Source organism: Montipora foliosa, chromosome 5 (assembly GCF_036669935.1).
Source record: "Montipora foliosa isolate CH-2021 chromosome 5, ASM3666993v2, whole genome shotgun sequence".
Taxonomy (NCBI): domain Eukaryota; kingdom Metazoa; phylum Cnidaria; class Anthozoa; order Scleractinia; family Acroporidae; genus Montipora; species Montipora foliosa.
The window spans coordinates 37,684,035-37,710,908 of NC_090873.1; the positions used below are offsets into that span (position 1 = coordinate 37,684,035).

The 26,874-nt window shown below is 41.0% G+C and overlaps 1 protein-coding gene across 1 annotated transcript; it reads right to left on the reverse strand.

The window, feature by feature from the left end:
• Nucleotides 1-2,127: 2,127 nt before the first annotated feature.
• On the reverse strand, nt 2,128-25,260 carry LOC138002690 (CD209 antigen-like). Its single transcript, XM_068848689.1, has 4 exons — nt 24,784-25,260; nt 24,217-24,442; nt 18,782-19,111; nt 2,128-2,441 (listed from the first exon to the last, which is right to left on the reverse strand). Exons 1-4 carry the CDS (start codon nt 25,258-25,260, stop codon nt 2,128-2,130), a joined length of 1,347 nt encoding a protein of 448 aa, XP_068704790.1.
• Between the last annotated feature and the right edge of the window lie 1,614 nt (nt 25,261-26,874).

The following is a 26,874-nucleotide window of genomic DNA, read 5'->3' on the forward strand; positions in this document are numbered from 1 at the left end:
CTTCCCCATCAACTCTGAAGTCCTACAGGGAGACACTTTAGATCTCTTTCAGATTACCATATGTGTGGTCCTAGTTGCTTCGGAACACTATCTTACCATCGATCTGATGATTTTACCTAGAAAAGGCCACAGACGAACTTTAAAAGACCCTGAAGAAGTTTCTCTGGTTGTAGCTGATGCTAACGATGCCACTTGAAAACACCACGAAGCCCTGTGCGTTGCGTTGGGAAGAGACCTTAGCTCATTCCAAAAAAAGAAACTAACTTAGATTATAACCCATTCATGTTCTAGAAGAATTACCCATCGCAAAAATTGTGATCTCTGGAAGCATCAAAGATATATCCCATACATTTGACAGTGGAATGTGAAAACTCCTTGGTTTGTTACAGTAAGTGCATTGAACAATGAACAAAGGCAGCTGACAGCTGTTAGCCCAGACGAGGGTTGAAAGAGTGCATTTGTGCTCCTCAAAAACAAACATCTCTAAATTCCAATTCGATCGGATGCAGAACCTCCCTGAAACCACATTCGGGTAAGTGGAGCTTCCTGGGTAAATATCACGGTTATTAATATTATTATTATTATTATTATTATTATTATGCAGTATGTAGTACGTAAGTATGCTTACAAATATAAGTAGGAAAAGGCACTATTGTGTAACAATCCCTACTGTTAAACCTATTTACAAACCAATTGGTAATAACTAACGAACCAACATTTGAGAAAGGAACAAGAGTTTATATTCCTTAATAACTCGTCGAAACCTTGAATGACCTTGCTATGTTTAGGGTGTACGATAAAACTGCCTTCTGCATATTAAACAAAACCTGGTTCCCTCTATCCAAACCTAAAAACTTCCTAACTTTCTCCGCCGTCTCCATAGAGTAGCCTCCTAGTACATCAACTATCACATTAAACTGTGTGATAGTGTGGCCGGGGAACTGTTGGCGCATCTCCCATCTCAACGGCGCATACTTGTCAGTTTTCTCCTGTTCCTTCTGTTCTCTGTTGGAAACCCAAGGGCAGCTCATCTCAATAAGGATCACCTTCTTCTCCTTTCTGTCCACAATTCTCGCATCAATTCTGTTAGCCCTGACTTCCGTATTTTCAGCAAATACTGGGACATCCCAGTACGCGCACGCTCGGTCATTCTTGTACTCGGGTTTAGGTGAGACTGGAGAGTACCAAGGGGGGATACACTGGATAAGATCTAAGTTTTTCAGGAACTCGAAGAAAAGGATTTTCAAGGCTGCATTGTGTCTCTGCATGTACTTAGTCTGTGCCAAGGTACCACATCCGCTAATCACGTGGGCCATAGATTCAGACCCTTTTCCACACATACGACACGTGGTATCCGAGGTGGTCAGCGTCTTCGTCTTGCTCTGGTGGTACAGCTTAGTGGGGAGTAATTGCTGGTATAACTCATAGATTCCAGCAACAGTATGCACAGGTGCAGACTTCCACTTACTAAGCCAAGTGAAGCAGTCAATAACTTTGTTATCATCCCATCTTTCTCCGAACAGCTTTCCTTGCCACCTCTGCTCTCTTACTTCCCTCATGCTTCTCTCTTCTTCTCTCGCTCGTAATGTTCTCCCTACTCCTTTAACATGTGATTCCTCACCTGAGTCAGTTTGCAACGCTTTGGGATCTGGGTATGCAAGGTCCAGAGTAATGTCCATTTCCAAAGCAAATTTCTTGGCATCCTTTACGAGTGATCTTCTTCCTGCTCGTTCGCACTTCTCTTCAAACTCGCGCACTAAACTCATCGTTCGATCTTCGTTTGCGTACAGCTTCATTGTGGTCTTGACTTTGGTCTGCTTATTATTATTATTATTATTATTATTATTATTATTATTATTATTATTATTATTAATTATGGCAGACAACAGGACACGACAATTCATGTTTGAAAACTCTTTTTTTCAAACTCTCTGGAATATAATGTCGAAAGGATACTGCTTTACGTTTTGGTTTATGCATACTACATTACTCAGGAGGATAAAAAGACATTCTATTATCTTAGCAAGGCAATAATGCACGTTAAATAAATCGTCCATCTTATAAACGCGCCTTTTGACAGAGGACGGAAGGAGCTTGCCCGGGATTGTAGTCACACTGATTGTCGTCCTACTCGCGATTCAAGCAAACGTAAGCACAATCCTCGTCCTTCTTCGGTTCACCTTTTGCCCATGCGTTATAACGTTCCTTATTCGACCTCTCTGCTGATATACCGTCAAACCAAAGCAACTGGCTATCGCGTCGCTTCATGCCAAGCCTAAACCAAGGTTTCCCCATGAAGGTATTTTCCTGCTTCGATTTAATTATTGAGAGGTCTGCTAGCATTTCCTGGCATTTCTCTCGAGCATCGTCCAGTTTACCGGGTCCAGCACTTGCCAGCTTATAGCAATATTTGTCATGTTCCACCCAGTGTTTAGGACAACCTAGACAAACGGAGTAAGGGCAAGCATAAAATTGATGACACGACAGTTCCATATAGTTTGTGATTGGGAATTGCAAAAGGTCGGATTATAATGCTACTGTGGTGGTAACTTAACAACATCATCCTCATCGTCGCCTGCAACTTAATTATCGTAGAAAGGAGCCGCTTGGGCATTGTTAGTATCACTAAAAGCATCGGCTTAATAAGACTCTAATAAGTCTCTTCAGTGCTGGTGATATTAACTTGCCAAGAAAAACGGGACAATTCTGAATTATTTTTGGAAAATGCAAAAATGCCTTTTCTTGTAACCGTAAAAAAATGAAGGAAATCTTGCCTGAGCAGTTTTGTCCATCAGCAACGTAACCTTCCTTAGAAGTGAAGTTCTATGAACCAATGGTGTTGTTGCACACGGCCACATGGCTGAAGTTATGTTTTCCTGTTGAACACTCGTCGATATCTGGCAACACATTCAACAAATTAGTAAAGTCACTGCTTACTTTCACTTCGCAATAACACTTGTCTTTAAATTACCTCAAGAAAGCCCAAAAAATGATAAAATCACAAGCGGATCCGGAGGGGTTAAAGGGGCTGGACCCCCTTCCCCCCCTCCCCTCCCCTCCTTGAGTAGCATTTTTACCTGGTTATTATTTTGTTTGATTTTGCATAAAAAATAACAGAATAACATAAGATTGTTTTTACGTAGTTGTTCCACTTCCATCAGTTGACTGCTGTATTTCAGGCCTGTATATATCATGCCTTCTCAACGCTTCTCAAGCCTCAGAAATGCTGGAAATAGCATGTTTGAGGAAACCCATTTCGGGGGGGGGGGGGGGGGGGAGCCGCGCCTGTCAAGCTGATTGTTTACTAAAGGCTATGCTACTGTGTTGTGACTTTTTCATACATTCTGTTCTTAAGAGTGACGTGGCACAGTTGAATGTGGATTAGTCGATCTATTAAAATCATTGACCGCTTCACATGCATCTCTGCAAATGTTATCTATTGCGTAACAAGCTCAGTATTAAAAAAGACACAATGGCAAAAACAAGGAGGAGGCTACGAGCCCGCTTTCGCAAACATGTGCAAGACGTGAAAAAAAAAATAATAAGGAAGCATTGAAACCGCTTGTCTTTGCTCGACATCGCAGCCTGCCTGATCATTGTGGCCAACACAAGGTGTTCGGCGGCCGAAATTTTGTAATCGGCTTCCTCTCTCTCCCCACGGCATTAACGAACGCTTTTCTTACAACTAATTTATTCTTGTTATTCAAGTTGTTATATCGCACCAATGGCGTCGCTCCATGCATAAAATTCTAACAACCCATAATTCCGGAGTTCTCTCTGACGAAGGGCTCACCTTTCAAATTTCTTTTCCGAAGTTTGCGATGGTCAATTTAGCACATCAACTCAGTTGATTAACCCTGTTCAGGGTTGAATTTGGATTGGAAGATTTAAGCTATTTAATACCTTCTTTACAATGTGCCGAGGTAAAACCAAGAGGGCACGAGAAACGATAACTTTTGTTTGTAAGTCCAGATTCGCAGGTGCCTCCATTTTTATCGCGAGCTTTATCATAGGCGTTCTTGAAAGTAAAAAAAAAAAAGAATGACATTCCATTTGGGTGTGTGATCTTACTTAGCTGATACAAATCTCCATAACCAAGACGTGCCGATGTTCGATGGAATGCAGCTTTTCAGTTTATGGTGTTATTTATTTTCAAAGCGGCTACCGCTATTTTACGTTTAGCACGGGCCATCTCTCGCGCAGCTACCTGGTTTTGTGGCCCAATCAGAAGGCTTGTGGTCATCAGACTCAATCTGCTTGGGCATTTTTTTACAGGACCTGTAGCCAAATTTACATAAAGCCGTAATCTGATCGGTCAACTCCAACTAAAATAGGAACGATTCGCATTTCTGGGTTATGGAAGCGTACAAAGGGTAAATATGGTTAAAATGCCGACTTCAGACTGAAACAACGCTAACTCCACAACGCAATCAAATTGACACACTTCGAGGCTGATGTATACTCCTTCAGAAGAATGCAAGAGAATATCATGCAAGTGTTCCTTTAAATTGTTGCATTTCTTTGCAAACTGACGGGTCTGGCTGGCCATTTCTGACAAAAGGAAAGTGCCCTAATTTAACGTGAAATGCGGGCTAACGATAAAAATGACAACAACAACAACAACACTTTATTAACTCTTATACACACTTAAATATATATAAATATGAAAAAAAAGGAACTAGAATAGTGCACAAATATTGAGTCTGGAGACTAATTAACCGGGTAGTTTTTTTTTCATATTTATATATATTTAAGCTTGTACGAGAGTGAATAAAGTGTTGTTGTTGTTGCTTTCTACTTGACAGAACTGATTCTGGAAAAATTACAAAAAATATATAAAAAAATTAAAATCCTATAACTTTAAAGGCAAATATTTGTCCTAATCTGGCCTAAACAAGGTTTTTAGCATAATATAAGAGGGTATAAGGTTAGGGTTGGTGAATCGTAAATCCTTTTAAGGCCCAGTCTGGCCGGTCAGTTCTGTCAAGTAGAAAGCGCCCTTAGTTTGCGCTTTGCACTGACCGTTAAAGGCCTGGCGTAGCCAAGGAGTTGACAAAAGATAATCGAAAGTTATAGAACCTTATAGGCCCAAAAACTTTTTCTTGGAGTTTAGAACAATAATTATAATGATACTATAGAAAGAAACAAATGTCCATGCATATATATTGCAACTATGAGTTACAAATGTAACAGTTCAATGACAGTGTTTTGGAGTAACGGAGCATGAACTTTTGCGTGCACGGCAAATCTTTTGCAGCCTCTCCATAATGAAATCTGAGCATTGTGCATTCCTTTCGTCAGCTACGCTTTGTGTTTCTTGCTCCCGTAAATGTAATACACACATGGTTCATAGAAAATAAAAATATAATTCAATCCCACCTCCAAGAACCCAAGTAATAGCTCCAAATGTATTAGTATGTTAGCCTTCATTCATTTCTCAGATGCGTTTTAGCTCGTCTTTCCGAAACACGCTTTTATTGTATTCCGCTTATAAGCCCAACCCCCCCCCCCCATCCCCCCCCCCTTCCTCTCCCCCAATATAAGGAAAACTGAATTTACACAATTGGCGGTATCAATCTTCGACTAGAACCTTGCCATAAGGGAAGATTAAAGTTCTAATAACACAATTCGGAATTTTAAAAAATATTATTTAAGGGTACTACACGCAGCCTCGTCTAAAATAATTCGGAAAGATCTTTGGTTTTAAATTGCTCTCTGGCGCACATGCATTGCTATTCTTAAGCCGCGGGAAAACGATACACTTTGTAGGCAAAAGGAAATTTGCTACTTTTGACCGTTTCTGACCACTTAAGGCAATTCATCCAGTTTCTGCTGCCATATTAGAAGAACTGAGAGAGGTGCTCTAAAATTGGTAAGCATCGTGTTCTATTGCTTGTGCCTATGCTCATGTTTTTCACTTGGCATAAACTGCTTATGCCCTGCCATACGCTCGCCTTATTGCTAGTGAAAACTGGACTTTGAGAGAATTGGGGACTGCGCAATAATTATCAGGAGGAGGGCGAGGAAAGCTGAAAAACGAGCTTGAAAGGGGACATTACTATGTAGTTTCCCCCCCCCCCCCCCTCCCTTTCGCAAAAGCAGAATTAGTTCAGCCCTCCCTCTTGATCTCTGGATAATTTTTACCACTACACCCCCCCCCCCCACACACACACACACACACACAACCACTGCCATCGCCTCTTCCCCCCCCCCCCTCCCCCACTATACTACTAGTAGTGTGTCTACCAAATATTTTGTAAAAGAATATATTGTATTCCTAAATATATGAGCTTGGCAAAATTGTTCAACTTTAAAAGTACCTGAATTTACTTCTTATCACATATTGTAATGCACTCCACTTCTGCATCTGGTACAAATAACACAAGAATGTTGTTTTGAGATCTTACTCGAGCGTGCCCAAGCAGAGAAGTACAAAGTATGGATTTGTTCTTGATGCAAAAAGAAGAATTTCCTCATTCGGCAACAAACTGTTGCCAGAGTTTTAAGAGGGCTTCAAAGCAAGGGCCGGAGCTAATGCTCCATTAATGAAGCAGACTTTCATCGCAGAAAGAGACCGAAACTATAATGTAACTGTAGAAATTTAAAAGCTTGAAAACCGTCTTCGCTATTTTGTTGTTCGACAACCCTGCTTTTGCTGGAAGGTTTCTCCGACAGGAGTACAAGCAAAAGCCTCATGATGACAGCAAACTACGGCGTTCCAAGAGGAAGCGAATCTCATCTTGGATAAGCTTCATGCCATCACAGGAAAAATAAGTAAATATGATGTCAGCCTATTTATGGTGGGTGGAAAACGTAAGACTGGGCTAATTTGCTTTCACAAATATTTCAACAATAAGAAACGACATTATTTCAAGTGTGGCATTTAAAAGGATGTGCCACAGAGTGATGGCTAAATATAAGGCGACATATCAAATTGGCAGCATGCAAGTCCACATCATCTGAAGCAAGAAAAAGGACTGAGCAGAGAAAAAAAGGCAAAGAGAGGACGTTTTCAGCTTGTGAAAACAGAAGAAAAAGAGCATGCCTCATTTTCAGTTTCCGGGAAGAGAATGAGGACTTTGAGCCGGACATATTTGGTGTTCCCCAACTGGTAAAAGTTGATTGTGAAACCCTACATTTGTTTACCTCAAAGACAGACAAGGCATGCTTTCGCGACATTTGCAGGTCAAACTGTTTTGCCAGGGAAGCTCAGGAGATATCATTTTCTGGGACTTCTCTGCACCTGATTGTGAATGAACTTGCAACTGTTTAAAGGGACAGTATCTAAGTTCAAATGGTTTGTTTGGGACAGTCGTAAATGTTGCTGCAATTGATACCTGGATTGTAGAAATTTGATACCCCTCCTCCCGTCTCGTCTGTTTCTTCCTCCTCCCCTCCTCCTGATAATTATTGCACCGTCCCTTAGTACAAGCTCGTCCTCAGAGTCCACTTTCCTTTTGGTAAGCACCAAGAACAACAAACTCTGGCCACTTCCAAGACAGGAAGTCCGCAAATCACGGACTTCCAGCACGTCTACGCACGGTCAGAAATTTGAAACAACAGTGGATGGACCTTCACTACGACTGCGCATAAATTGGAAGTGGCCAGGGGTCGTGTTCTTGGCGCTGATAAAAAGAAAACCGGACTCTGAGGACGAGATTGGAATTGGCAGTGCTAACACAGAAGGACAAAATGACTTAAGAACTGCACATAAATGAAAATTTTGCTCTTACAACGATCCGTGGTAGACGTAATCCGTTTTGTCGTCAAGTTTATTCTCATGGCCTTTATGACTGGCGTTGTTCAGCATCCCTGCCTGTCTTGATTGACGTTGAAATTAGTCCTGATGCAGTTGGGGTCCTGATAACATCGCAGCTGACACATGTCAAAATCGTGAACTTGTAAGGTTCATCAGACTCTTGTGCGCAAAGAAGAAGAACTCTGGGAATCGAATGCAAGTTCCCGACAATAACCTAGCTGGACAGATTTGAATAACAATAGGTGTTTTCCATCCCACAATGGGACCCTTAAGACCTTCGTCGGTCAAGGTGACGAGAATGGAACCAAGCGACAGCTAGCATGAACGACACGTGAACGATTTGGGAACAAACGTCCGAAAAATATATAAATGTAACATTGAAACTCTAAAAGAGGAATTATTTTGCAACTTCTCCCTTCAGGAAATGTCTTACTTCTTTTCGCGACATGACCGTCTTTTTTTTTACTAAAGAGAGAGGTTTGAAAAGATTTGAGAGGATAAGACGCTGTAAGAGAATATTCCGTTTTCATTAATGGGAATGTCTGTTTTTATGGTTCATTATTAGCTTGGAGGGAATCTCGGGTTTGTTTGTGGTGGAACACTTTTAATGGTGTTTTATTTGTTGAAGGAGGCGTAATTCCAAGATCATCATCAATGAAAATTCTACTCAATCGATTAAAAACTTTTAAAAACCTGCCCGTGTGGTCTAATTCTTCACTTCGCTTCTACAACACAAGTATTTTGAAATTATATCACGCAAGGAAAACTCGACCACCGGTTTTGTTTCAGTTGTAGTTTGCTATTTATATTCTATTAAATACCAAAACATGTAAGGGTTAGACAATGAACGTGAGTATTCTATGGCAAATAGTGCCTCGAGCATAGATAGCCCTTCAACCACAAATCGGGGAGCCAGAATGCAAAAATTGAAAAAGTAGATAAAAAAGAAAAGGAAGAAACATCTTCCGAATCATCAGCAACCACATCTCTTGTTATTAAGCACGGTGAGATCACTCTTTGTTTTTTGTTTTTTTTGTTTTTTTTGTTTTTTTTTTCCCCCTAAAAAATTGTGAAGTGGAAGTTGGTTTTGTTATTTCGGTGATTGATCTCTTGCTTAAGTTATCTAAAGCGAAAACTTCAAATAAAATTGTCATTGTTTTAACTGCAAGTTGTTTTTGTTTAAATTAGCAGCCTGTAATTAATTAGTATCCTCTACTTTGTCATTAGTATGCTCTAATTTCTCATTAGTATGCTCTGTTTTCTCATCAATATGCTCTATATAGAGCATACTAATTATAAGTAGGCTTTTACACAAAGGGGAAAAAAAAATCATCATTTCCCTTAAGTGCCCGCTTCTTTACATAATTTAAGGCAGTTTATGGGCTTATAGAGAACACAAATACTGGGCGCTGATTGGCTGAGTGGGTGTGACCATATTCTAAGGAAATTTAATATATTGGAATAGCTCCTTTTCAGTACACAATTTGAACAAATTCATCTTTCAACTAAGTTAGGTTTATTGAATTTTCGAAAAGCGGTACACTTAGCGATAGTTGCAGGTGGGTCTTTACCTACGGTACTTTTTGTCCACCGAATTACATAGGACGTTTTTCGGTTATCTAGTGGGTTATACCTTATACAGAGGGTTGTGCCAGGGGCTTGCCTCTCCCATACAGGCCCAATGAGTCTACCTTTGCACGTATCTTTTTACTTTTAGAACGCCACGAGTTCTTTGGTTCTGCACGTACTGTTTTTAATGGCCAATCAGAAAAGAACAGAAACAATGTATGTAAATTGTGCAAATTCATGTAAATTGATTTAAATGTGAGTCTCCTGCTGAAGAGTTAGTTCTAAAAATGGAAAGATACGTGCAAAGATTGACTCAATGATATAGTACATAGGGAGGATCCTATTCATGGGCTCCTGGTTGTGAACAGTTACTGCGGATGATCCGTTTGAAGGTTATAACGGTTAAGTTGACTCGGCATCCTGTTTTAGTTCGGTTTATGAGCGTGAAGCACGTACACCATGAATTGAACCGGACAATAAATAAAGAACTAAAGTTAAGGTTCACATCAATTTGTAACCAGGCCCGGGTTGCGCGAAGCATGTTTAGCACTAAGCAGTGTTAAATATCATGAAAACCTATAGGTTTTGACGCCTCTTGACCAACGGCTAGCGTTAACCAGTCTTAGAACAACTGGCTCCAGGTTGACAATCACTCACAGTTTAATGCTACTCTAGTTTGAAGAAATGTGAATGCTGCTTAAAACGGCGAGGTCATATTATTACCAACCCTAAGCATCCCGCAATGACGCCGTTTACTCTATCCCGTGCGGTAGACAGTAACAGACCTTTAGATCGGAAGACGAGGACCACTAAGAGTACGAGTTTTCCGTACTGAGTATACGCATAAGGCTTGGAGGCCAAAATGTTTCGAAGTGCGCGTGCTCGGAGCGGAAAATTCGTACTCGTAGTCGTCCTTGTCCTGCGATCTAAAGGCCGTCCCTAATGATGGTTATCATGACTGAATAAACTGATCAGACAGGCCAAATGTCAGTTTCGTGCACTTTCACCAACAGGCGGCTTTTCTTTACAACGAAACCTCTGCTTTGACATAGAATGGAATTATGGTCTATAAATACCTCCCACGCTCCTTTGAACCGTGATGCTGGCGGCCTTTTACCTGACAAGTAAAATATGCGCTACTTCAAACCTAAAAACCTCGATTCCATGTCGGATAGATTAAGATCGCATACATTAGGGGCCTGCTAATGAGATGCACGTTACCCTGACACCTTTTGCATCTTCTTAAAATATAAAGAGGCTAATTGCTATTAATATGCACACTTTTTCCTTTTTTTAAACATAATTGTTTAATTGTTTGTTTAAACATAATTTATTGTACGGGTCGAAAATTTATTCTACGAAGGAGTTGTCATAACGCACGGGTAATCTATTCGCATGCAGTAGGTTCATAACACAAAGGAAATGATTACAAAAGTAATTCCAATGAGTAATCCATTATTATGGGATTGTTTCCGTTTCCTGCATCAGTGCTTTCGATTGTTTCAATAACAATGGCATTAAATGGGCTGACGTGACAGTTTGCCTATGCACAGAGACGTGAAACTCCGCCTTTAAAGACCCTGAGTGGGTGGAAAACGTAAGACTGGGCTAATTTGCTTTCACAAATATTTCAACAATAAGAAACGACATTATTTCAAGTGTGGCATTTAAAAGGATGTGCCACAGAGTGATGGCTAAATATAAGGCGACATATCAAATTGGCAGCATGCAAGTCCACATCATCTGAAGCAAGAAAAAGGACTGAGCAGAGAAAAAAAGGCAAAGAGAGGACGTTTTCAGCTTGTGAAAACAGAAGAAAAAGAGCATGCCTCATTTTCAGTTTCCGGGAAGAGAATGAGGACTTTGAGCCGGACATATTTGGTGTTCCCCAACTGGTAAAAGTTGATTGTGAAACCCTACATTTGTTTACCTCAAAGACAGACAAGGCATGCTTTCGCGACATTTGCAGGTCAAACTGTTTTGCCAGGGAAGCTCAGGAGATATCATTGTCTGGGACTTCTCTGCACCTGATTGTGAATGAACTTGCAACTGTTTAAAGGGACAGTATCTAAGTTCAAATGGTTTGTTTGGGACAGTCGTAAATGTTGCTGCAATTGATACCTGGATTGTAGAAATTTGATACCCCTCCTCCCGTCTCGTCTGTTTCTTCCTCCTCCCCTCCTCCTGATAATTATTGCACCGTCCCTTAGTACAAGCTCGTCCTCAGAGTCCACTTTCCTTTTGGTAAGCACCAAGAACAACAAACTCTGGCCACTTCCAAGACAGGAAGTCCGCAAATCACGGACTTCCAGCACGTCTACGCACGGTCAGAAATTTGAAACAACAGTGGATGGACCTTCACTACGACTGCGCATAAATTGGAAGTGGCCAGGGGTCGTGTTCTTGGCGCTGATAAAAAGAAAACCGGACTCTGAGGACGAGATTGGAATTGGCAGTGCTAACACAGAAGGACAAAATGACTTAAGAACTGCACATAAATGAAAATTTTGCTCTTACAACGATCCGTGGTAGACGTAATCCGTTTTGTCGTCAAGTTTATTCTCATGGCCTTTATGACTGGCGTTGTTCAGCATCCCTGCCTGTCTTGATTGACGTTGAAATTAGTCCTGATGCAGTTGGGGTCCTGATAACATCGCAGCTGACACATGTCAAAATCGTGAACTTGTAAGGTTCATCAGACTCTTGTGCGCAAAGAAGAAGAACTCTGGGAATCGAATGCAAGTTCCCGACAATAACCTAGCTGGACAGATTTGAATAACAATAGGTGTTTTCCATCCCACAATGGGACCCTTAAGACCTTCGTCGGTCAAGGTGACGAGAATGGAACCAAGCGACAGCTAGCATGAACGACACGTGAACGATTTGGGAACAAACGTCCGAAAAATATATAAATGTAACATTGAAACTCTAAAAGAGGAATTATTTTGCAACTTCTCCCTTCAGGAAATGTCTTACTTCTTTTCGCGACATGACCGTCTTTTTTTTTACTAAAGAGAGAGGTTTGAAAAGATTTGAGAGGATAAGACGCTGTAAGAGAATATTCCGTTTTCATTAATGGGAATGTCTGTTTTTATGGTTCATTATTAGCTTGGAGGGAATCTCGGGTTTGTTTGTGGTGGAACACTTTTAATGGTGTTTTATTTGTTGAAGGAGGCGTAATTCCAAGATCATCATCAATGAAAATTCTACTCAATCGATTAAAAACTTTTAAAAACCTGCCCGTGTGGTCTAATTCTTCACTTCGCTTCTACAACACAAGTATTTTGAAATTATATCACGCAAGGAAAACTCGACCACCGGTTTTGTTTCAGTTGTAGTTTGCTATTTATATTCTATTAAATACCAAAACATGTAAGGGTTAGACAATGAACGTGAGTATTCTATGGCAAATAGTGCCTCGAGCATAGATAGCCCTTCAACCACAAATCGGGGAGCCAGAATGCAAAAATTGAAAAAGTAGATAAAAAAGAAAAGGAAGAAACATCTTCCGAATCATCAGCAACCACATCTCTTGTTATTAAGCACGGTGAGATCACTCTTTGTTTTTTTGTTTTTTTTGTTTTTTTTGTTTTTTTTTTCCCCCTAAAAAATTGTGAAGTGGAAGTTGGTTTTGTTATTTCGGTGATTGATCTCTTGCTTAAGTTATCTAAAGCGAAAACTTCAAATAAAATTGTCATTGTTTTAACTGCAAGTTGTTTTTGTTTAAATTAGCAGCCTGTAATTAATTAGTATCCTCTACTTTGTCATTAGTATGCTCTAATTTCTCATTAGTATGCTCTGTTTTCTCATCAATATGCTCTATATAGAGCATACTAATTATAAGTAGGCTTTTACACAAAGGGGAAAAAAAAATCATCATTTCCCTTAAGTGCCCGCTTCTTTACATAATTTAAGGCAGTTTATGGGCTTATAGAGAACACAAATACTGGGCGCTGATTGGCTGAGTGGGTGTGACCATATTCTAAGGAAATTTAATATATTGGAATAGCTCCTTTTCAGTACACAATTTGAACAAATTCATCTTTCAACTAAGTTAGGTTTATTGAATTTTCGAAAAGCGGTACACTTAGCGATAGTTGCAGGTGGGTCTTTACCTACGGTACTTTTTGTCCACCGAATTACATAGGACGTTTTTCGGTTATCTAGTGGGTTATACCTTATACAGAGGGTTGTGCCAGGGGCTTGCCTCTCCCATACAGGCCCAATGAGTCTACCTTTGCACGTATCTTTTTACTTTTAGAACGCCACGAGTTCTTTGGTTCTGCACGTACTGTTTTTAATGGCCAATCAGAAAAGAACAGAAACAATGTATGTAAATTGTGCAAATTCATGTAAATTGATTTAAATGTGAGTCTCCTGCTGAAGAGTTAGTTCTAAAAATGGAAAGATACGTGCAAAGATTGACTCAATGATATAGTACATAGGGAGGATCCTATTCATGGGCTCCTGGTTGTGAACAGTTACTGCGGATGATCCGTTTGAAGGTTATAACGGTTAAGTTGACTCGGCATCCTGTTTTAGTTCGGTTTATGAGCGTGAAGCACGTACACCATGAATTGAACCGGACAATAAATAAAGAACTAAAGTTAAGGTTCACATCAATTTGTAACCAGGCCCGGGTTGCGCGAAGCATGTTTAGCACTAAGCAGTGTTAAATATCATGAAAACCTATAGGTTTTGACGCCTCTTGACCAACGGCTAGCGTTAACCAGTCTTAGAACAACTGGCTCCAGGTTGACAATCACTCACAGTTTAATGCTACTCTAGTTTGAAGAAATGTGAATGCTGCTTAAAACGGCGAGGTCATATTATTACCAACCCCAAGCATCCCGCAATGACGCCGTTTACTCTATCCCGTGCGGTAGACAGTAACAGACCTTTAGATCGGAAGACGAGGACCACTAAGAGTACGAGTTTTCCGTACTGAGTATACGCATAAGGCTTGGAGGCCAAAATGTTTCGAAGTGCGCGTGCTCGGAGCGGAAAATTCGTACTCGTAGTCGTCCTTGTCCTGCGATCTAAAGGCCGTCCCTAATGATGGTTATCATGACTGAATAAACTGATCAGACAGGCCAAATGTCAGTTTCGTGCACTTTCACCAACAGGCGGCTTTTCTTTACAACGAAACCTCTGCTTTGACATAGAATGGAATTATGGTCTATAAATACCTCCCACGCTCCTTTGAACCGTGATGCTGGCGGCCTTTTACCTGACAAGTAAAATATGCGCCACTTCATTTCAGACCAAATATGCGCTACTTCAAACCTAAAAACCTCGATTCCATGTCGGATAGATTAAGATCGCATACATTAGGGGCCTGCTAATGAGATGCACGTTACCCTGACACCTTTTGCATCTTCTTAAAATATAAAGAGGCTAATTGCTATTAATATGCACACTTTTTCCTTTTTTTAAACATAATTGTTTAATTGTTTGTTTAAACATAATTTATTGTACGGGTCGAAAATTTATTCTACGAAGGAGTTGTCATAACGCACGGGTAATCTATTCGCATGCAGTAGGTTCATAACACAAAGGAAATGATTACAAAAGTAATTCCAATGAGTAATCCATTATTATGGGATTGTTTCCGTTTCCTGCATCAGTGCTTTCTATTGTTTCAATAACAATGGCATTAAATGGGCTGACGTGACAGTTTGCCTATGCACAGAGACGTGAAACTCCGCCTTTAAAGACCCTGAGTGTTTTTTCGGCCGGAGTTGAATTCACGACCTCCCGCGTGACAGCCCGGTGCCCAACCAACTGAGCCACCGGTGGGCGCTATGATTACCCAAGCTATATCCAAGGACAGTATATATTTATTTGTTTGAGAAAAGGATGAACTATTTCGAGCCTCCTTAAGTGCAAGGATCACCCAGTTCTTTTGTCTAAAAACCCGCAATTCAAGTATACATTTCTTTTATGAAGGAGCCAGCCAAAGATCCGACAAAAGTATTAATCCAGTGGCAACACGAAAACATGGTTTCATCAAGCTTTTATTTCAAGTGACTCGTCTTAAATCGGTAATATTTAGCAACTATTCACCGAAGTGGAGGTGGCTAGTGGTGGATATTTACCTCGCCGCTTCGCAGCTCGGTAAATGTCCATCACTAGCGACCAACACTGAGGTAAATAGTTTTTTTTAGTATATACTGAGGCAGTGAGATAATAACATTTTTGGGCCCAAAATTAGTGCAAATTGCGCAAAGGTGAATAGCAAAGGATATCCTGAGTTTGAGTAGCCAATCAACGCGCGAGTTTAACGCTTTCCTCTGTTTTAGTATATAACCTATACTTAGCTATCCCCATCCTCGGCCGTGGTTTAACAAATTCAATTGGCGACGTTTAATAATTTATGAATACTTTATATCAGCTCTCTCTTATACATGAAACCTATTCGTGACATTTCATGCAGCCATTAATTAAGCTATCGAGCTTTTAACGAGGTCGGAGTAGATTCGATGTATATGTAGAGCAGGCGTTGCACAATTGGACGCCAAAAGTCGAGCCGACCCTGAAGTGTGTTTAAAGGTATCTGTGCAGTTGCTTACTCTCTGATGACGGTCTCTCAAGCATCAGAACACTTCTTCCTTCACCATGCAAGCTGATAACACTTACTCTAACTATTTAGTAGACAGTAAACTCTTCAAACATAAAACTGAAAACGTATTGTCTGCCCAGGTAGGGACAACCTTGAAACTAAAGAGGAGAAAGGCAGCATACAATGAAACACAGGACCCATTGCCTTGTGCGCTAATCGCAGATATTCGGAAACATAGAAAGGAACAAAGATCAAGTCACTTCACATGTTGGACGGCTTCTGTCAAAATCTTACGCACTTGGGCGCAGACAGTGTGTCCTTAAAACACCTGTCGAATGTTCATTGAAGTCAACGCTTTGAGTTTGAACCAATGAAAAGTGATAACTTGGTAGGGGTGCGAGGGTGGGGGGGGGGGGGTCGATGTTCAATCAAAGAGACCCTCTTTCGAGCAGGTACCCGTATTATTTCAATAAAGAGTGGTTGTCTCAACTTATTCATTTCATTTTCCAGGTAGTCGTTGCTTCAAATCTTTTGGTGTCAAATTGGTGAACTATTCATGTCAAATTCTACTCTTTCGGTCCTATAGGTAAAAAAATCAAAGTAAAGTCTGCTACGAGCCTAGAAGGCCAGCGCTTATCTCCGGTTTCTGTAGCAGGAAGCGACTAGGAGTATCTCTACTCCCCCCTGGATCGCAGAGCTACCCCCAGCATTAGATTCGCCGGTACCCATTTATACACCTGGGTGGAGAGAAGCACCGTGAGAGTAAAGCGTCTTGCCCAAGAACACAACACAATGTGCCCGGCCAGGACCCAAACCCGGACCACTCGATCCAGAGTCGAACACTCTAACCATGAGGCCACCGCACCTCCCGGTCTTAGAGGTAGGATTGTTTTTTTCGATTAATTGATTGATTGATCAGTTTATTTACCCCTCTTGCAGCTACAGCTGAATTACAAGGGCACCAGCAACTATATTATTGATATTTATAAGTACAAAAATTGTTCATCGGTTCAGTCCTGGCAACTACTTTAAACACTGCTATTTACAACAGAGCCAGAGCGAAGAGAATACCCATGGTGGGTTTCAGGGGGAATGGGTATTATGTTTGAAAGAAAACCTTTATCGCGGAAATTCTGCATTAACTTTTGGCATGATTTTCTTTCTTGTAAGCGTTGAAAAGGACGGGATTTTTAAGTTATATTTTGAAAATTTACTTATTAAGTTAATTGCAAATGAGTTTTTTATTTGTTTATACCACAAAGAAAACAAATTAACCAACATTGTAGTAGCAAAATGAGGAAAATCTTTTCGGGGCCCTTCCCTCCCACGGAAACGCTTGCTTAGTAGGCTATATTGAGACAATCCTTTTATACTACAAAAGGATTCAAGCAATGAGTATCATCGAGAGAAGTGAGTGAAGATGATCGATTTTAAAATTTTTATTTCCACGTGACTATTGCTTCAATCTTACATCTTAATTTTCTTTTAATACCTTTAATAAATTCAACATTCAGACAAATCCCAACCACTTTGGTTGTGAAATTAGCTTTAAAGTGTTTTCACATGACTTCACAGCGGCCAAGTTGGTGTATCTAAACAAAAGAACGGCGGCCATGTTGGTGTGCCCAACTAATCCTCCGGGAATTGAGATTTTGTTTCGGTGGAAAAACAAGGTTACTGATCACGTGACTGAAACACTCTATATCCAGCCCTCTTAATCGTTTCGACACGTGCGTTATTTTCTCCCTACCTTTACAATACCTTGTACATACGTCACGCAGTCACTCTGAGACAGATTTCATTCATCCTTTTTAATGGCGTTCAATATTTTTTCCCATTGATTACCTGAGTCAAGAAACTCTGCTTCACTTGAAACAAAGCCACCTGGCGCTGTGTCGAAATAGCATTCACACTAGTCTACTGGGTCTGAGGTTTGACGATAGCTAGAGGTTTCAAAAGTAAGCGGCTTTCGTTTTTTTTCTAGTTGAACAATGCTAAAAGAAATCATACCAAATAACGAGTTCGAAAAATTCAAGGTATTGTGAGATAGATTACGAAATTTGGCCTTAACCAAACATAACATCAAGACTTTGAGCGAAGTGACGGATCGCTGATGAAGTTTCATGTATATTATGGCATCGATAGATAAGCAAACGTTGTTCAAAATTATTTATTCCTTTTTTTTTTTGTTTTTCTATTTTCTTCACCGGCGACCCGCGAAACGTGCCAATTAGATTATCTCCTCTCGAGATACGTGCCATCCAAATTATGCCCCCCTTTTGTTAGCGCTGTATAGATATACTAAAGCATAAAAATGATGATGATGGTGATTATTATTATTGTAAGTTACTCAGTTCACGATATTAGTCATCGGCCTTGTCTCGTCATGTCCTTCGATAGGATTACTGCCAGCAACCTTAGATATTTAGGATCTGTCTCAAGATGTGTGCCCTCCCAATTATGCCCCCTTTTGTAGCAAGCTGATTCCAATGTCTGCCTTAAAAAAACTCTAGCCGATGGCTAACCTGTTTGATTATCATTATTTTCCTCCTAATCATCATTCTCATCGTCATCCTTATCGTTTTGATTGTCATTATCATTGTCATTATCATTATCATTACTAGATTTACATCCTCAAATTATTTTGCTGCGCCTGAAGTATGGAAGACAACACGACATGACAAATTTACCATGGGTTTGAAAACTCAGTCTTACAAACTGTCAGGAATATAGTGTCGAAAGCCTACTGCTTTACTATGATCATGATTTATGTATTATACAATACTCAGAACGACTTAGTCGTCCGTCCTATAAACGCGCCTTTTGACACAGGACAAAAGGAGCTGTATTCCAGCTGTTGTTATCACAAGAGTTGTCATTCCATGTTTTACCCCCGCCAAGATAAGCACAATTCTCGTCTTTCTTACTAGACGGTTCGTTGTCGCCCCATGCATTATAACGGTCTGTATTCGACTTCTCTGCTGATATACCGTCAAACCAAAGCAACTGGCTATTGTTTCGTCTCATACCAAGCCTGATCCAATCTTTTTTCTGGTCGCTCATCTGGCTAAAAATGAAGGTGTTTTCCTGCTCCGATTTGATTATTGGGAGATCTGCTAACATTTCCTTGCATTTTCGTCGAGCCTCTTCCATTGTTGGGAATCGATCACTCGTCAGATTGTAACAATACTTGTCATGTACCGCCCAGTCTTTAGGACAACCTAAAAAACACAATGTGAGCGATGTAACTTCAAAATCATTAACGATGGCACTGCATTGCTATAGGTTTGCTGAGTGGGGATTGCCAAAGGAAGGATTGTATTTCTGTTGTGGCGGTAACAGAACAGCATAATCCTTATCGTCACCTGTAACTTAGTTACCGTAGAAAGTACGACTAACCTGCATCTCGTAACTATATCCTTTTTTAATCAAAGGAAAGGATACAAGGGCTGGTTATTCCTATCGAGGGTATTCACCCACAGCCGGATCTAATTGACCGAGAGTAGATTTTGATGAAGGAGGAAAACCGGGGTACCCGGTGAAAAGACTGAGATCGACTGAAACTCACGTACGACCTTCGGGGTTTGAACTCGATTCACAAAGGTGGAAGGCACGGTTGATAACCACTAAGCGGTCAACACGCATCTAGCTAATAAGTCTCTTCTAACTTCTCAAGTTAAAAATTCATTTTCTTGAAACCGCAAAGAATGAAAATCACTAGGAAAGAAATCTCGCCTTACAGCTTCGTCCGTCTCCCACATATCCTGCCTAATTGGGTATCTTCTTACTTCTGAAGGTCTCTTCTTACTTCTAAGTTATTGCATGGAAAATGTAAAAGTTTCTTTTCTAGTAACCGTAAGGAATGAAAGTCATTATGAACGAATTCTTGCCTGAGCTTGAGCAGTATCTTTCGTCTCCGACATATCCTGCCTTGCAAGTGCAGTTATATGAACCAATAGTGTTGTTGCACACGGCGACATGGCTGCAGGTGTGTTCTCCTGTTGAACACTCATCGAACACAGCCAACAAATTAGTAAAATCACCTCTTACTTTCACTGATTGGGAGTGGGGGAGCAGGGCTGGCGCAGTGGTGATAACACTCGCCTTCCACTAATATGGCTTGGGATCGATTCCCGGATTCTACGCCATATGTGGGTTGAGTTTCTTGGTTCTCTACTCTGCTCCGAGAGGTTTTTTCCCGGCTACTCCGCTTTTCCTCTCTCCTCAAAAACCAACATTTGCAGGCGTAGCTCAGTTGGCTAGTGCGCGGCTTTCGGAGCAAGGGGTCCCCAGTTCAATCCTCGGTGACTTCAACGTCTGTTTCCACTTTCCTCTGATCCGTGTAGCTATAGCTTTAAATATCCTTGAAACTGAGCACAGAGGGAGGGGGGTAAAAGGCGCACCGTCGGCTTCCATTGATACCAGTTTCGTAACTGAAGGAACTACCGACGTTAAATAAATTGACTTTATTTTACTTCTCTTTACTTGTCCCTAAATTACATCAGACAAGAAACCCACAAAATGATCGATAAAGCTGACTGATTACTAATCTCAGGCATGTTGAGGCCTCGGTTCACTTGGTTATAATACAACGGTAAAATTATGAAAGGACGCTGTAGTACAATGTTACTGAAACTTGGCATGTATCCGTTAGATGTTGCTGAAACTTGGCATGTATCCTATGTTAAATTCACAACATTCAAATTCAGGTCACGTGACCAATAATTGGATGCCAAATAATAATTTTTTCCTTTCAAAATGGGGAGTACTAAATGAAATTCAGCTGCTTTATTTTGTTGTAAATCTCCTACTATTTGGGTACTATATGTAAACTAGCCTTGTAAGCACGTCCATTCCAATTACTTATCACGTAATTAAATAAATTTTATGCTACTGTGTTGTGAATGTTTCATTTATAGTAGTCTGTTGCAAAGGGTGGCGCGTTGTCAGAAATGTGGTTACTCGATCTATTAAAATCATTGAGTGACCCGCTTCACATGCATCTCTGAAAGTATTGCATAACACGCACATTATGCAAAAAGACACACATTAGCAAAACAGGAAGGAGACTTGGAGACTGCTTTCGCGAACATCTGCGAGACGTCGGAAAAAACGAAGAGAAAGCATAGAAACAGATACCAGTGCCTCGACACCTCAACCTTCCCAGTTATTTTAGTTAACACAAGGTGATCGGCGGCCTTTTCATACATCCGGGCAACACGAAAACCCGAAAAATGCTGAGCAAAGATACATTTTTCTAGTCGCCTCCCACACTCTCCACGGAATTAACGAACGCTTTTTATTTCAACTAATGTATTCGTGTTAACCACGTTGCTATAGCCCACCATGGCCAATGGTGTCGCTCCATCCTTCATTAAAGGAAAAGCTAAGAAACCATAAGTTCCGAATTCTTTCTGAAGAAGGGCTAGCGCTCGAAACATAAACTTTCAAATTTCTTTAAGGTGGTCAATTTACGACATCAACCGGCAAGAGTTCCACACAGGTCCCTACTTCATTATATATAAACTGTTTTGCTTCAAGAAAACAATAGCCGTTCTTTGGGACCGGTCTATTTTCTGACTGAAATACGGAAAATCGAACATTTTTTTCTTGCAATTGCAATTGCACTTTTCCAGAAATTAGCCATGTAGCCTTTTTTTTTTTTCAATTTTTAAAATAAGCGAAAGAAGTAGAGTTTCAAGCAATCTTTGTAATGGAGTTCAAATTCTCATACATAACAAACCGACCAAATAAAAGTGCTGCGCACACTAGCAAGTCAATCTTGAGCGCGCGCGTGTGCTGAAAGAATGAGGAATGAAGAAGTTGGGTGGGTAGCCCACGTGAGGAAGGGCATGTAATTCCCTCGTTCCTGACTGGTGACGAGAAAGCATTCCAATCAAAAATCGACTTCCGGTAAGTCTAGTTTAATTTTAGAATTCTATCTCGTCCCCAGTCTTAGTCACTGCGGAGCTACATGAGATTTGAACGTTCAGGACACGCAAGCCAGAGCTGTTAGTAGCGGAGTACAAGAGTAGGTGATAAATGTAAAACACACTTCAGTATGGAAAAGATAAGTGGGGTACATTAAAAACATTGTTGTTTTTTTTTAATCTATTTATTTATTTATTTATTTATTATTATTTTTACATCAACAAGGATGGACCATCCGCCAGCTTTCAAGAAGTCATTGAGGGGTAAACCACTTTGTGCACTGTATGAGGTGGACGCTGACCTGGAACTATTTCCGGAGAAACAGGTAGTGTCCACTCCGGCCTCCTTTAACACGTCCTTAGCCCATTTGCTGACAGTAGATAGTGCCACCGGTTTGTGGGGCTTGGCGTAGCTGATTAGCAGCTTGGAGTGTTGCGCGCGAAGCGGTTGGGTGTGGGTTAGGTAGGTCTGTAGATGGGATACAACACATAGGGTTTTATCCTGGTTGTACGCGATCTATTCAATTGGCTGGAGATGTTTCCCCGGCCTGGTCGTCTTCAAATTCTCTCCAACGGTGAACAAAATCTTGTCGGGGAGTATTTGCATGAAGTTGGTGTCAAGCTTAGTAAGTGTTTGAAAACGTTGTCCGGTTAACAGGCAGAGGAGCATGGTTGTTTTCGTTGTTAAGGTTGTCAGATCGAGCTCAGATGCTGGGCCCAAAGTTTTGAGGTATTGTAGTACAGCCGCAACATCCCAGATCCTGTTGTAGCGAGGAGGGGAAGGTTTAAGCTCAAAGACTCCCTAAAGGAATCTGACTACTAACGGGTGAGAGCCAAAGGTTATGTTTTTGGGCAGCACCAACACAGATGGGAGTGCTGAGTGGGTCGCGTTGTTCGCACAATATCCTAAACCTGCGCTAAACAGAGTTGTCAGGAAGTCTATTCCATTTTCCACCGTCGCCTCGAATTTGCCAAGTTGGCAGAACTTTTCCCAGCGTCTGAGGTAGGTCTGGTATTGTTTGCTGATGCCAGAGCGCCAGGACGCAATTATGATGTCTGTTGCTGTCGCGGAGATGTTATGTTTGTTCAGTTGTTCCCGGATAAGAGGTAGACCAGGAGGAAGAGGCGTTTGTGTAGAGGGTGGATCTGGTCGGGAAGGGTCGGTAGATGTACCAGGGATCGGCTAGATGGAAGTACAACGCTTTTGCGGTTCGCCATTTTTTCCACCATTGGAAACCAAGCCTGTGTTGACCAAGCCTGTGGTTTCCAACCACCATTGGAAACCAAGCCTGTGTTGAAGACGGTAGTGTAGGGGTCCATATATTACCCAGGGAAAATATGACACTATTTTCCCCACCACTCTAGCTAGTTCCCTTATCGCAGGGGATGGGTTCGTGAGCAGAGCGTGACAGGCCAACTTCAAACCTGCCGCTTTCTCTGAGATTAATCGAATAGTCATAGAGACCGAGTTTAGTATGAATCCAAGAAATTCTAGTTGTTGTGATGGGTTAAACACCGATTTTACAGGGTGTGCAACCAAACCAAGAGATTCGATTCGGGTTACAGAATCTATGACATTATGAACACATTCTTTATAGGTCTGCCCTTGTAAGTATGTAAGCGCTCGATATGTGACCCCATAAGTGTAACTCGGAGCGGGCAGGCTTTACAAGTTTGGTGAATTTTCTCGGCGCGTAGGAGAGGCCATTAGGTAAGCATGTGAACTGAAAAAGTGTACCCTGCCAAAGGAACAGGAGGTATTTTCTATCCTCTCTAGTGATTGGGACAGAGTAGTAAGCGTCTTTTAGATCGATGGAGATCATAAAGCAATCTTTCTCGATCAAATTAGTAATTGTATGCAGGGTGTCCATCTTAAGTGGGCTTTTGCTGCGTACAGGTTTAATTTCTTCAAATTAAGGATCATTCTATGACTGCCATCCTTCTTATCACTTAAAAATATGTCAGAAATTATTTCGTTGTCTCTATGGTTGGTGACTTCAAGAACTTCTTTTTGAGAGCAGTTTGTTTATCTCACCAAAGATTATTTGGATTTCCCTTTCAGATCTCACCGATCTCGTGAGGTAATGCTGAGTTGGCTTGTCACAAAACTCAATGGACGGGCCCATTACCGCCAATAATATGTCTTTATCAGATGTAATTCCCTTCCAAGCATCTAGGGAATGTGATATGTTTCCGGCCTGAAAAGTGTCGCAACGACTTTGAAGGTAAAGCCGGAGTGTGGCTTCTATAAACAAAGGGAAATCACTCACCGAATTTTTTAGTTGGATGTTGAGTTGTTGTATTTCTTCGGCCTTTCTTTTGGCTGTGGTCGTACTTTTTCCGTACCTTTGAATGGGGATCCTTCCCCGAAAAATGCTGCCGGTTTGCAGACCCACTTTTGTAAGCGTTGCTACGCCTGTTAAGCCACGAGGAGTCTCGGTGAATTGGTCTGTGGTCGTGCTTTGACGAGCCGACGGCATTTCCAATGCGATTTGTTCCTTTGGCATCTCGTAGCTGTTTGGCGAGATTGTCGCCAAAAAGATATTTAGTGGAGGCGGTGACCGTCTCAGAGGAGCAAAGAGCGTGGTACGCTGGCTTAGGGCTGACTTTACTTTTTCCCGCCTTAAGTGGGAAAACCCATGGTCAGCGTACCCAAGAAGGGCTACAACATCGACGTTTTTTGTTATCAATTCATTGAATTGTAATGATGTGTTTTTAGGGTCATTTTTCATGCCCAAGAATTTCTCTGTTGCCATAACCGTAGCAAAAGTTGCTTTTTGCAGAAATTGTTGAAGGTTCGCCATGCGGAGTTCGGCTTTCCTTTGAGCCGCATTTAGTGGAGCCCAGATTTCAGGGTTCACTCGCGTGACAGTAACATCCGAACAGTTTTGGAGTTGCGAGTATTTCTCTAGAATTGAGGTAATTTTCTCTGGAGCGAGTTTCTTGGCCCATCACTTATTTACAAGACCTGCCAGCTGTTTCGTGACTTTGGGGCCTTTTTTCTCGTCGTCGATGAGGCCTGCACTTAGCTCGGTGAGTAATTCGTCATTGACGTCCGTTTGGGAGTCTATTGTTGCTGCCGATTCGCGGCTGTTCAACAAAAGCTCATCAACGTCTTCTTCCGATGCAGTGACGCTAATAACGTCTATATCGTCCTTTGAAGTCTTGTGCTTGAGTGAGGAATCTTCCTCAAAGTTCGAAGAGGACACACTGTGGCGCCGTTTTTGGCCTTTGGGACTTGAGCCCGGTAGGTCACAATTTTTCCGTGCATCGGGGATGGAAAGTTGTTCGCATACTCGACCTAAATGAGCGGTCAACTTTCCGAGGTCGGCACTCAATTTCACAGCCGCAGACTGAATATCAAGTTCATGACCCGGTGGCTCGTTTATTTGGCTCAGTGGTCCGGAATTTTTGCCCAGTTGGCGTACGGGTGCACTCATTTCAGTGCTAGGTTAATTGTGTGTCTTCACCCGTGCTCGTCATGACGTGAAAGCTCGCTAAAGAGAAAGAAATTGTTAGAGTCACAATAACAAAATAACCAGTGTTTTCTATGCCAGTGTTTTCTAACCGGGAAATATGAAAAGCGTCGAAGCTTGTAGCAGGATGGGAAACGCAGGATGGGATTGACGCGCAAGATATCATGCAATTGACTTTCTAGCATGCGCATGCTTCTCATGTTGCTCCATAGTGACTAAGACTGGGGATGAGATAAAATTACTTATTACCTCACTGGTCTATAAACAACAGAGACAAGTAATCCAGAGGCTAACAGTGGATCGGATGTCAAGGCAAGCTGCGAGTGACATGTATAAAATGACAGAAAAAGCCGAGCGGCATCTGACATAAACTAAGGGACAGGATAAAGGAATAGAAAGAGGAAAACTGAAACGAAAAGTTGCAATGGTGTGAACGATGTGGGATGGGAAGGAAAGAAATGAGATCCATTTTTCTTCATCTTGTCAGTACAAATTAGCCAGGTATATCTTCGACACCCTTGGGTATACTTAACAATTATTCCATGAGCGCGCGTTGGATATGAGATGGCAAATAGCCAACGAGGCGCGTAGCGCTGAGATGGCTATAACCACTCTCATATCCAACAAGTGCGAATGGAATAATTGTTTTATTAAATTCCTTAAACTCCAAAAGTTTAAAAGTACGAAATACGAGCGAAAAAAGCGAGAAAATGCTAGCGAAATCGAAAAAAGTTGATGGAGATGCGATGTTGTGTAATACCTCGTGGTCCGACAGACGCAGGCTCATCACAAAAACATTTCTTACCTTTTCGCGTATCTCTAAGCTTCGAAAGTGATCTAAACTTTCCACAAAAACGTTTTTCTTTTGCTTTATACCGAAAGAAATTTCGCTTTCTGGCGTAAACGTTTTTAGTTTAGCAACGCTAAGCGCAATCATTTACTATATAAGGTCAAACTAAGGTATATGAGCTGATAACCGAGATTGAGTGAACCAATCAGAGCACGAGAATTGCATTATCCGAGGTTGAGAATTTAATAAGTATTGTTATACTGTAACGGATGATGTCCTTTTTGACGTCATCATTTAATGTTCACAATACCTCCTTGTTTTTGTTGACACCCTGGTAGTGTTAATATTACCTTTCATTAAGAACAAGTTATCAGTACAGTTTGAAGTAATAGTAGTTTGACCGAAGGATCGTTAATTGTTGGAGTTCAAAGTGGGAAAGAGGTATGATATTTCGTTGGTAATGCTATTTAGGTTACTAGTAAAGATATGTTTTCGGATCTTAAAGGAAATTAATACGCGTAGGTTTTCGCTGCACGCTGCACATGAATGCAACTTGTTTCGTCAACACTGAAGTCGATTCGCTCACACACTTAAAGTTGATTCGCCTACATAAGTAAAGTCGATTCGCCTACACACTAACAAATAAATAAATAAATAACTAAATAAGTAAATAAATAACTAACTGATACAAATGTATACGGATAATTTGTTTAATGCGTAATTCTATATTTACTATGTATCACTTATCGTTAAAAAGAGAGCCTGAAACTCAAAATTACCCTAACAAT

Coding starts and splice junctions, on each gene's coding strand:
- LOC138002690 (XM_068848689.1), bottom strand. CDS start 25,260: ATGAGTGCACCCGTACGCCAACTGGGCAAAAATTCCGGACCACTGAGC. Junction 19,112..24,216: donor GCGTAGCAACGCTTACAAAA/GTGGGTCTGCAA, acceptor TGTGTTTTTTAG/GTTGTCCTAAAGACTGGGCG. Junction 2,442..18,781: donor TTGTGCTTATCTTGGCGGGG/GTAAAACATGGA, acceptor CCGTTTGTCTAG/GTTGTCCTAAACACTGGGTG.